We start from the raw sequence: 12,437 nt of genomic DNA on the forward strand, positions 1-12,437 counted from the left end.
TTGATTTACAATGGGTTTAATTTATCATGAACTTCAAGGCAACTCGGAGTACACTACAAAGGAAAAAATAAGGCACCCTTATTGACCACTGTTTCCCCACATTAACTTTGCAGACATTTCCGAAAAACAGTACAGTAGTTCAATACATTGTAATTTCCACATTAATGCCATGTTGTGCTTGACGTGTCAGCATTCAAGGCCTGTAGCTGATCCATAAACATCAGTAGAGGTTCCTGTTCAGTAGCCCAGTGACTCTGCATTCATGACACACATGCTACTTTACTGTCCCAGTCTATTGTTCGAGTCTAAAATCTACACCAACGTGATAACATGTTTACATTGAAGTATCGAACACTAATAACCTGAATGTTAATGCCAATCTGCTCCCTCTAGTGGCAACCAATGAGATAGCATCGCAAATCATTGCAGTGATATGCAGGAACAGTAAACATACAAATATATATATTTTTAAATGATGCAAAATAAGTGTGATATTATGGGACAATATTAGGTTTGTTACCCTGATGTATATTGATTAATATACATCAGTAGATTTGTTTACTTTTACATGACATGCACATTTTCAAATGACTTCAACAGGCCTCCTTGATAACATTGTGACAATAATCCAATAACATTTTATAGAATACATTTCAACTGGCACATCCAAAACTACAACTCCCATCCTCCAGTTCTTCCCATGGAGAGTAATGTTTAAAAGAACAGTGGTGGTAGTACATTTAGTCATTTAGCAGACGCTCTTATCCAGAGCGACTTACAGTAAGTACAGGGACATTCCCCCGAGGCAAGTAGGGTGAAGTGCCTTGCCCAAGGACACAATGTCAGTTGGCATGACCGGGAATCGAACTGGCAACCTTTGGATTACTAGCCCGATTCCCTCACCGCTCAGCCACCTGACTCCCTAGTAAGAGAAAACACTTCTCTTTGGCAGCTTATGCAGATATACTGTAGTTGAATAATATTCCAGGTAGGCCTTCTTCACGTCAGAAAAAATGTCAAACCAAAGTGTGCTTTGGTAAAGCACTTGAATGACCCTGTTGCCTTGTGCTAAACACAAACACTATGGTTGAACCTGTCAAAGATCCCAGCCACATAACAGTGTTACAATCCTTGGATGAAGTTGTGTCATCTCCCTTCAATGAGTTAATACTCAGGGTAAAACATTAAAAAAACATGACACTAACATGTAATACATCGCAGAGCAACATTTACAAGTCTAATGCAGATTCAGTCTGGTTTATACATTAAAGAAATGCAATTCAAGTCAATGAGTAAATCTGTGCTAAAAAAGACCCAGCAGTGGAGATCTTAACTACTCTACTCACATAACCCCCATATCCTGCTTGCTCGGTTTCAGTCCCATTTGTAACCAACAGACATTGACTACCCTCCAACCTATTGGAGAGGGATATATGAATTTAGGTAGTAAATAGTTAACTAAGCAATTTAAAACCCTAAGACCCTATGGCATTGTATTGTTCCTGAATATCCATGTTTTACATTAAATGTTAATACAGATGTGCATGTGTTTCATATTTCTGTCAAATCCCACATTTCTTTTTTGTTTTCCTGGCCATAATCAAGAAAGCATTAATATTGTAACATGTTCACCAGCGCGCCCCCCCCCCCACCCCACCCCCTGTAGTTTTGACAGGGTACTGCACGTTACAGTTGCAATAAAAAAAATATGTGCGCGACAACAACACCATGAAAAATCGAAATGATCTTTGATCTACTACTTTGATTGGTGAGAATGACAAAATGGTTTCCGCTTCATCTCAGCTCTCGTTGGCTATACTGCACTTGGCGGATCCTTCCAGTGAGGCACTGAAGGGTCCCCAGCATCATGGCTGCCCGATCGGTCTCAGGGTGTGGGACCTCGAAGCAGCAGAGGGAGGGGGCGATGGTTAGGTCCCTGTGTGTGGGTGACGCCTGACTGTCACCATCTTCTGTCCCCTTGTCCCTTCAGCTTGTCTTCTGGAGATCCACGTGCAGTGTCGGCCACACCCCACATAGAAACTGAGCACATGTTCCACAAGTATGAGGGGGTGGGTTTCATACTGCAGCATCATGCACACATTTAACCGTGAAAAATACAGCATTAGAATCCGATTGGGAAAAGCACTTACCTTTACTTTTGGTCTGTGCTTGAGGTAGGTTGACCTGATCTGCAGGCTGTGTGGGGATAAGATCATGCGACATTTTCAGTGGTGCAGTGCGTTAACGCCGTCAAGCAAGTCAATCGAAAGAATGAAAAGCAAACCAGTGCCAGTGCCATGACACGTAAACATTACAATTCTGGTTTGTAGCTGGTGCTGGGGGAGAATTTCTGTTTTCTCACCTGAGCAGGATGTGTAGGTAGGACCCCAGGCCTGTGAGGATATGCCACCAGGCGTGGAACTGTGTGACTGTCCCAACACCAGTGGGCAGACTATGTCTAGTGGCTCTGGAAGACAAGGAAAATGGTAATCAAAAAATAATTGATGGCAGAACCGACCGGAAAAATATATCCCAATGTACTATGGAATCAATACACTGTCAACGGTTTTGGGATGGACTCGATTTAGGTAAACAATACTTGACATTATTTCAGAAATGAAATAATTATTCATCAAAATGGAATGAACAAGCTGATGACATAATCCCAGCTAAACACTGATGTTTGAATAATGTCTGTGAGAACGGGGAATAGTGCATCTACCTCAGTGAGTCACATAAGAGGTTGTCTATGTTCCACAACAAAAACCCCAGAAGGAAGACACTTAGTGAGGTGTAGCAGAGAGGCTTGAGCCATGGGTACACCCTGCAAACAGAACACATCATATTCCATGATTTCACCAGGCTACATCCATAGCACAGGTGAGGATATAAAAAGCAGTGGAACAGGCCATTGCAATGACAGTCCGGACATTTTAAAATAGTTTTTATTTTAGCTTTGAAACATGAAAGCGTCAAAGTGATTTATTTTTCAAACTTTGTTGATCTTCTTTGATTGACGCTATCAATGTACATGATGGCATTGTCAATCAGATGTCATCTCCTGAACGTAACCAACCATCTTGTTTAGGGACACTTACCATGTCACTATGAAGATAGAACGTATCACTAGGCAGGCTACAAGTGCACCATACATAACCTGTGCGTACAACAAACAAAAAACGGTTGAAAATCAGTCAGATGTGGATATTCCAAGCAACAAACTCAACCAAAAACAGTGTCACAGCACAGGTCAAATGAGACATGAAGAAATGGACCTCTTCACAAGAGTGTAACGACAATATCAAACCACTAGATGGGGCAAGCATACAGCCACCACTGAGTGCATCTATTGTGATGTTCAAACCATTCAAAAAATATCCATATAAGCCACTTGGTGTATTATAGCCATGTATCCAAGTATATTATGCGATTACAGAAACTCTGTGCATTCCCACAACTTCTACTGGGCAGAAGTCAGTTGGACCCGTCTCCTTCCAGTACTCAGTCGACGGCAGACCAACAGAAGTGACAGTGGAGCAAGCGGACGAGTTTGTAACGGTGGTGTTTGTAGTTAAAGGCGCGCCAACATAAACAGTGCCATTAGTAAGCAGAGAGGGCTGTGGAGAGTAAACAAAGGCAGCATTGTCACTTTGCGGAGTGTTGTTAGGGAGCGTGACAAAACCCATCTCAACACTCTCTGCCCCTTCACAGTAACACTAGTCTGGAGCCCAAACTCTAGACACAACTCGGCACCAGAGGGTCTTGAATGGGACCTGGACCGGGTGTTTTAATGGACTGGTCACACAATCCCTTTTCTGGGCCTATTGATACTGTTTCTCAAGCAAACAGCAGCAAAGGTCACTCACAGCTAGGAGAAAGCCACAACCGCAGCATGGTTATCAGACACGGTATTAAACCATATAAAAGCTAATGGCGATCAGAAACAGGACCTCATATCCGCACGGTACATTGTTTCCAGAGGGAAAATATTGACTGATACACCGAACCCTGATAGCAAACAAAGAGTATGCACACTGAATAGATAACACAACGGTTAATGCAGTCCCTTACCTGGTGAAAGACTGGCTCCTTCCATTGTAAATAGACCTAAAACAATGGAACAATGTGTCAAGAGTGTGTGAACAGCAGGAGCAATCAGTATTTCAGTATGTCAGTATGTCAGTCAGTGTTTATTCAGCAAAGTTTCAGATTTGGAAATGTTTGTTGTAAATATTATTTCCTTTCAGGGAACTAGGATCGAAAAATGACAGTGCTGGAACGCCACAATAATTAGGATAATATGAGACTTACCACACTGACTAAGACACTGAAGATCAACAACAAAGTGATGAGTAATAGACTGATGGTATGTTCCTGCTTGAAGCACTCATATCTGCAAGAGAAACATGAATGACTTGGCTTGGCTGGACAACAGATTCCCATTACGCATATATATCCAATTGAAAGGATGGAACATGAAACTTGTAATATGAATCAGTTATAGAGTCATCGGCAGAACCGCTCAGGAACACAGATGCATCAAACACATGAAACCCTATCCTTATCTTGCATGGATCAATAGGATGAGTCATTGTTCTGTTTGGCCTGACACTGATTTCACTTGCAGTGGGAAATGGGCTTGGCTGTTTTTGGAGAGAGATGCTTGATTCCAACTCGAGTGCAATAACAAAAATCAAGGAGGAATGGTGAGCACTTACAGACAGTAGACAAAGACACAGGTGCTGTAGATCATTGGCAACTCATCTAGTAACTGTCAAAGCACAAAGAGCACGGTGCCATGGAAAAGTCAGTACAGTGCAATAGAATAAGGACCCAAAGATCACATAAGGGATTTGTTTATATTTGTCCTTTACACTGCAAATGTGTGTAAGTCTGAATGTACATTCTGCATACCATTAGTGTGACACACAGTTTTTGTCTCCAAAAGACACACTCCATGCAACTTTGAGAACACAGTCATCCAATATTGGGTACATGCTGACCAGCCCTGATCTGTTTTTTGAGACCATAAATCCCCCCACCTGCATCTCATATTGCAGGGTCATGTGGAAGCACCAGGAACCAACACCCACAGCTGGAACACAGAGTGATGTCACCAAAACAGGAAGTAGAGGCATTAAAGATGTGTATCTCCCTGTTTACAACTAGGCTATACAAGAAACCTCATGTGTGAGTATTGACATTTCCTCAGTAGGAGGCACGTTTACCTGTCAGTCCTAGAAAGGAGCAGACGTAGCGAAACTCTAATCCATCTCTGAAGGTTTGGATGGCGCCGCAGATGGGAGGGAGGATCATAATCAGGTTGCTGACCGTGTTCCCTGCACGACAAGCCAGAACACCAGAACATGCCTCAGAAGAGGAAGCGCACGACACATTGAGTCGTTATACATTATTATAATGACTCATTCGATATGCTTCCAAGGTGTCTTTTTCTGAATAGGTGGGTAACAAGAGAGTGTGACAAATATTTCAAACGGACAATTGGGTTTATATTTCTTAAAGGCTCAGGTTACAAGATGATTTGGGACAGTGCTGGTGGCACTTCCGTTCATCCAACTGAGGCTAAAGGAAAACTCAATTCTGCATTGGAAGTTTCAGTGGCATGAGAACTAACCACAACATGCTGTCCTTTTTACTGATGGTATCTTTGGATCATTGGATGACGCCAAAAAGATAAGATATCTGTGTGAACCCAAAGTGCAGTTTACCTTTGTTACAAATGAGCGTGATAAGGCTTTACTTATCTTTTGTAGCCTACGTGGTAGCTCGGCGCAACACGTGTGGATCACATATCAAAGATTGAAATGTTACTGCTATCCAGTTCCCGTTTCCTTAGCTTCAACTGCTAACATGTAGATCAGAGGAGTCTGTTTTCCAAATGTGTGTCAACAACATAGCAAGCAAACAGCCACTATTGTTATTCTCTGTTAAGGTTTTGTAAACTGAGATCAGACGCATACAAAGGCAAGTGAATGCCATACAAACAATGAGTGTAAAAAATCATGGTGGCCTCTTTTCTTTTTGTTCGTCTTCTACATCAGTTTTTACTGAACAGCACATTCCTGACTTTTGTTGTCTAACCTGTATTGCCATTTAAAAGAAAAATAATTCACCAAACTCACATCGTTCTGCACCCCAGACTAATGAGAGGGTGGGGTGGCTTTTGGTGTAGATGTGAACTATGTTTAGGTTTTAAATACATAACCATACATTTTTAATCGGTGAAGACAGAAAGAAGACACCAGCTCATGCATTAGTATTGGGGCTGGATTTGGGTCAAGTGCAATTCAGTCTGATGTAAAAGAAACTGAATATTCGTAGAAGAATGTGTAGAATTATTTTGCAATGTTTTTGCTACTTATCATACAATACGTGCCCTATTGTTTACTGATCGGAATATAGGCCGACCTGTATGATATATCATACAGGATTGCAAGGACTTCTGATCCTTAATAACGTCATGTCAAAAACTTGTGTCCGATATGAAGCATTTAGGGTTTAGATTAGTATGTTTATCTCTTTAAATTATCTCTCTACTAGAGAATGTAACACCCCCAAAAATATTCTGCTCAAATCAGTCAAAGGCTTTCCGAGCTAAGAGCTAAGTAAATTGTCACAATGGAAAGTACAGTATCATTATAGGCTAATCTAAATCTAGGAGTCCACCGACGACAAAGAGATGGTCTTTTACAACAACAGGCCAAATTGTGCATTATTCAGTCGAAAAGTCTGCGCGTAGGCTATGCTAACAGCAACCAGATATGCATTAAAATGATGCCCTAGGATATGAAATTATACCGGACAGACAACGCTTCTCGAGATGGCAGAAAGCATAGCCAGAAGTATGTGGTGTTGGTAGGCTACTTATCCTGAATCCTATTGCTCTTATTCGCTGTCTCTAAATCATACTGATTTATTCTGAATTGAAGATGCAAAAACGCTTCTCTGGGTCGCAAGTCCAATGCTACGCGGGACTGTCAACATCTCCTGGTGTGAACGCTGCACTGATACGGCCCTCCGCACACATCCATAATCGTGTAAAACGCATTCAGGTATTATCACCAAAACGCCGTTCATCAACGAGCATACTTACAGAATTCTGCAATGTAAAACGACACGACATAATTCTCCTCACACCAATCCAGAGTTGAGGTCGGTCGTCCCCAGTATCCTAGCCTGTCCACCGAGGGAGCCATGATGGAAAATGAACGGACTGGTAGAGTGTGAGGGAGGCGACTTGATCATAGCGGATTTACGGCCCTATCCAGTCTCAAGGCAACTTTAGCCCAGCGCGGGTGAGATTGGGCAGGAAAGGCATGAGTCAGACAGGTCATTGCAATGACAATCCAGACAGATTTACTTTAGCTCGACGAGTAAAGGTTCGAAGTGAATAAATGTAACCTACTAAAAAATGATGCAGAAATAATGCTTAAAGACTTAAAACTTTGTGCCTGCTAATCTTATCTGAGTGACACTACCACTAAGTTATACAATTATGTAATTGTCATCCTTTGCTATTTGTTGCCATTTCAACTGCAGGGTTGGATGCAGCCTATATATCTGTATTTGATTTTAGAATCACAAAAATCCATAGCATAGCCTACATGTCAGTAGGCTACATTCATGAGTGGTCCTGTATGTGTACACAAGGTCACTGTGGTATCACTTTGCAATCTTAGGCCATATGCCATTGAGAGTCTAACTAACATCGGTCAATTATGGTCAACAAACATGTTTGCTTACCAAAGGCAACAGTCTGACACAACCTTTTATTTCAGATAAGTTAGAACTGAATTGAGCATGACAGCTGGTTGCAGTCACCACACATGTCCTACTGGGTGTAACATTAATTTAAAGAGCAAAACATTAATTGTGAATATTAACATGGTAATGCTTGTTGTATAAAGGAAGATTACAAAAACTTTCTGGATATACCTTATTCATTTATTAAATTTATAAACATGACAGATTAAACATAGCATGCAAAATGCAATTAATAAAAAAATGCTGAAATATTATTAGGCTATTACAAAATACTGTATACCATTTCTGCCTGCAGAAAATCACACACTTATATTAACTGTACTCTACTACAATATTTAACTCTCAAAGAACATTGTTACTTACATTTATTTATTTTTTAATCTTTGGCCCAACATTGAGTTTTCAGAAATGTATTCATTTTCAGTTAAATAAGAATTCTCTACTTTGATCACATTGGGTAAGTCATATGTAAAGTGCATGTCTAGTCAATGGTATATACCCAGCCTCATTGTCTACCTCCATAGACTTACTTACACAACATAGATTTTATCAAAATCTACCAGACAGTCCTGTTTAAACATCTGATAAATGTGTCAACAAAACATCAGAGGAATGCTTAGCATTTCATCAACGGCATTTTTGACATACAGTAGTTCTGAGGGTTACATTCTCCTGATGCATTTTTAATGCCATTTAGCTGTTTTAGCAATCAGTAAGATGTTGGTTTTCTAGGAGTGAGAAAGCAGAGGGCACCCAAGGTTATATTAGGTTGTTTCTTCCTCCATCTGCTGATTTGATTTAAACCAATAAACTTTTATCTGAGATGTGTATCATGAGCGCATTGCTTAAAAAGAGACTCCAAGCATCTCCATAAGGCCACAGTTGCTCACTGACATTGTATCACATACAATGTCATCTCTATAGGCTACATATGTCAGGACATGACAGAATACCCCATAGAGCTGGGACATTTGACCTTTTATGTTATGGTCTTATCTGATCTGCCTTTCAGGGGTTATTCCATTGCCATTTCGACTTGGTAGAAACAAAACCTCACAAAACAATACCTATAACATCACATGTCAGCTCTTCCCCTCTGTTAGATTGTCCTATATGCCTGTGAAACTGAGCTTGTCTCTGGGTTTTCCAACAGTTCACCTTCTCTCTAAGAACAATGCTCCTGATGCCAGGCAGCAGGTGGAGGATGTTGCTGGGCAGGGAAACCACCCCAGAGTTGGACAGGTTCAGCTCCTGCAAAGCCACCAGACCGCCAAACACCTCCTCGCTCAGTGGGCCCAGATGGCTGTTGTGCGACAGGTCCAGAACCTGCAGGCCACAGAGGTCTTTGAAGCTGTGTGGTTGGATGGTCTTCAGCTCAAACAGCCCACTGAGAGACAGGTGGGTTAGATCCCTCAGGCCTGTGAAGCTGTCGCTCTCAAGCCTGGGGATGGGGTTCGTGTCAAGGCTCAGCGACCTGAGAGGGAGGCCTTGGAGCCGGGGCACGGCGTTCAAACGGTTCCTTGCCAGGCAGAGCCTCTGGATGTTGGGTGGATTCTTTACTGGATCCCTCGTGACAGAGGTCAGGAAGTTGTTGGAGAGATCGATACGAATGGGTCCTCCGTGGCCCTTGTTGGTGAAGATATCCAGCCAGACCTGCCTGAGCCTGTTGCTGCTCAAGTCCACGTCTGCGAGGGGTAGGCCTGAGAAACAGCCGTGTCCCAGCTCCTCCAGAGCGTTGTGGCTCAGGTCCAGAGTCTCCAGGTAGCGCAGCCTGGAGAAGGTGCTTCCATTCAGGCTGGAGATGAGGTTGTTGCTCAGGTCTAGGCTGGCCAGTGTGGTGTAGCCTGGCCCAGACAGCATGGAGGCAGTGATGGTGCTGATGGCGCTGGAGGACAGGTCCAGAGAAGAGGTATCCAGAGGAATGGGGATGGGGACCGGGCCTGCACCCACCCCACTACAGTCTACCCTGGTCAGACTGAAGCTGTCAAACAGGCCAAAGTTCTCTACTTTACAGCGACAACCAGGGTGGCAGTTTTTCAGCGCAGAGGCATGGAGGAACACCCAGAGCCACATGGTCACCCCCAGTAGAACAGACACGGCCCCCTGAAGAAGAGGACAAACACAGAACACAATTAATTGACTGATGCGCTGCTTTTGTTTTTCAAAGAAAACTAATTTGTTTGAATTTTTTTTCATGCTTTGTGATCATTAGATTTTCCAGTGAAGTAAGAACTCCGGAGAGATAATGTTTTCTCAAAATTGTAATATGTGTTTGGTCAAAGTAAACAACATTGGCAGTGGGAGAAGCAGGGCCTGACTTGGGGGGTTTCAAGTCATACAAGCGTTTCTGTGTTCATTCATTCACCATGTATGAGGCTTCTATCATACTGCAGTCTAAGGGACAACTTTCAAGCAACAACCTGAAGAAAAAAATCGTCAATATACACCATGTAAGTGCTGACAAAGAAAATGATCCACTTCATATTAAAAATAAGAATGCCGGAAAACATTCTTTTAAACTTTAACGTTTTCCTCCGAAAACTCACAACACATCTAATCTGGAAAATAGATTGTGTCTCAAAGACAAGATCAGTTTCTTTATTTCAGACATCAAATGCATGGTTGCTTTGAGTAGTTATCTTGCACTGTGGTGTGTTTTCCTGCTGACATGTTTAATTTGGTCCCACCTGTGTTCAGACAGCTCAGCTGTGGCGTGTGCAAGCTGTGGCTGCATGCAGAAATACCTGCCCAGGGGCTAGTCTGGGGCACCAGGTGTGCTTGTGAATCCCTGTACAGGCTAATCAACACCTTGGCACAGGATATTCCCGGGATAAACTTGTACAACAACCCTTTTCTGATCTCAGTAACCTCAATGAAGTCACCCAAATATCAAGAGTCGCTACACTTGTTTAGAAAGCCAAAAAACCATTGTACACAATTGGGCTTTCTCTTGTCTTTTTGTCCTGACCAAACACACGCATACAAAAAACAAACTTGCCAGCAGAATTGTAAGAATAAAAGAGGAAGAAGTGGCGTGTGTGACAGTCAGGTGACACTGATAATGACTGCATCAGCAGCTCAGGGAAACGGGTACAAAAAAGAAAGACTACTTCTTCAAAAGTAGTGTATGGAATCAGAATCAGAAACTGACAGCACAACTATGTAATAGTACTTGAAAGTGAGTTTACAGCATTTTTGTTATTAATCTTTTCTCCACAGACCAGTGTCTAATTAAATATGACAAGTAGGTCTCTTTATTCTACCCTTGAGTTATGGTTAGGGTAAGCCTGTGAATGTAACCAAAACAATAGAGACCAACTTCTAAGTGCAATTACCTCACTTAACTTTCTCTTGACCACTCTCACTTTTATCAATTTTAATAGAGATACGGACTTCAAACGGGTGGACTCTGCTGTCAAATCACATATGCCGAATATAGATTTAAAAAATACAGGCTGTGAAATCATCTTCAAAACAAACATTCTGCCTTGTCTCAAACAGTATAATTACTTTACAGCAAATCCTGTTTGAAATATTTTAAAAATCACATCCCTGGACTCCAATAGAAACAATAGCCTAATGCGTATCTTCAAGTAGGCAATGTCTGTTGGATGCCCGCTGTTCTAAATTATAACATTCAGCATGTCGGCAAGAGGACCCTTTTGGGGAAAGTATTAGAAGTTGCAGCCTATTCGTGGCGTTGAGTGCTCACCTTTCTTGACGAATTGTACATTTTTGTTAAGAAACCTTTATGTCCGATTATTAAAACAGATTTCCTGGCAATCCCTAAACACTATTTTGAGTTTCAAAATGATACATTTGAGCATGAGTATGCCTGCTTCCCTGCCAGGACTGCCATACTGCCAGTCCTTCCGTCACGCAAGCAGTAGTTGTACCGCCCATTTTTTCTCCCTATCTCTTTCTGATCACCGACATTGGAAACGCGCCAAGGTAGTTTGCTGTTCCAGCTACACACTGGTCAAGTTGATAAAAAAAAGTCCGCTATTGATATTTAATTTAAATGTAGACATAGACATACTGTGAAGAAGAGGATGCAGCTGACAACGTTTTTTTTTATCTTTGAGGATTAACATTTTATCCAACAAGAGGATTCAGGAGTGTACAGTATCTTGTGTGTATGTGTGGGAGAGTAGTCTCATGCGTATGCATGGGCGCATACCTAGGTGAGGAAGACTGTGGGAACACAAGTATTACTCTACAGTATTGTGTTTTTTGTTTTATATGATGCCGACATTGATTCCATCAATATTAAAACTCTATGGTCATGGTTACACTCATACTTCTCTCTCCCTCTCTCTCAGTGTAACTGGTGACTATTTGACCCCTGCTGGCCATGTTATGTAGTGTAGTTTTTAAGAGCCTCACAGACTATTACAGTTCTCAGATTTGTGTTAATGTACTCACAATATCGATCAAAATACCACTTTTACACAACATTTATGTAAGTGCAAGATTTTACTAGTGCAAGATTACAGTAGAATACATGTTACGCCACCGGTCACTCAACCAGTCGTTTGTAGGCTGGGCTAGCGAGCTAGCAGTGGCACAGAACAGTCACGTAATGTGACGACTACATTTAAAAGTAGGCTATAAAAACACACTAGGAACAATGACGACATCGGCAACCATGC

The 12,437-nt window shown here is 41.9% G+C and overlaps 2 protein-coding genes across 2 annotated transcripts; both read right to left on the minus strand.

The window, feature by feature from the left end:
• Positions 1-7,270, minus strand: acer3 (alkaline ceramidase 3). Its single transcript, XM_062485999.1, has 11 exons — positions 7,115-7,270; positions 5,229-5,339; positions 5,043-5,095; positions 4,719-4,771; positions 4,312-4,393; positions 4,072-4,107; positions 3,099-3,157; positions 2,723-2,824; positions 2,363-2,467; positions 2,151-2,196; positions 1-2,040 (listed from the first exon to the last, which is right to left on the minus strand). Exons 1-11 carry the CDS (start codon positions 7,215-7,217, stop codon positions 1,987-1,989), a joined length of 804 nt encoding a protein of 267 aa, XP_062341983.1. The 5' UTR covers positions 7,218-7,270; the 3' UTR covers positions 1-1,986.
• An 817-nt stretch (positions 7,271-8,087) lies between these two features.
• On the minus strand, positions 8,088-11,654 carry LOC134039860 (tsukushi-like). Its single transcript, XM_062485998.1, has 2 exons — positions 11,498-11,654; positions 8,088-9,888 (listed from the first exon to the last, which is right to left on the minus strand). The coding sequence occupies exons 1-2, from the start codon at positions 11,516-11,518 to the stop codon at positions 8,839-8,841; spliced, it is 1,071 nt and encodes a 356-aa protein (XP_062341982.1). The 5' UTR covers positions 11,519-11,654; the 3' UTR covers positions 8,088-8,838.
• Between the last annotated feature and the right edge of the window lie 783 nt (positions 11,655-12,437).

Source organism: Osmerus eperlanus, chromosome 19, assembly GCF_963692335.1.
Source record: "Osmerus eperlanus chromosome 19, fOsmEpe2.1, whole genome shotgun sequence".
Lineage (NCBI taxonomy): Eukaryota > Metazoa > Chordata > Actinopteri > Osmeriformes > Osmeridae > Osmerus > Osmerus eperlanus.

What these genes read in the sequence shown, in the direction of transcription:
- acer3 (XM_062485999.1), bottom strand. Translation starts at nt 7,217, where the DNA reads ATGGCTCCCTCGGTGGACAGGCTAGGATACTGGGGACGACCGACCTCA. An exon ending in CCCTGCAATATGAGATGCAG is followed by an intron (nt 4,772 to 5,042) that starts GTGGGGGGATTT and finishes GTGCTTTGACAG; the next exon opens with TTACTAGATGAGTTGCCAAT. An exon ending in AGCACAGACCAAAAGTAAAG is followed by an intron (nt 2,041 to 2,150) that starts GTAAGTGCTTTT and finishes ACATGTGCTCAG; the next exon opens with TTTCTATGTGGGGTGTGGCC.
- LOC134039860 (XM_062485998.1), bottom strand. Translation starts at nt 11,518, where the DNA reads ATGTACAATTCGTCAAGAAAG. An exon ending in TGTACAATTCGTCAAGAAAG is followed by an intron (nt 9,889 to 11,497) that starts GTGAGCACTCAA and finishes CCTCTTCTTCAG; the next exon opens with GGGGCCGTGTCTGTTCTACT.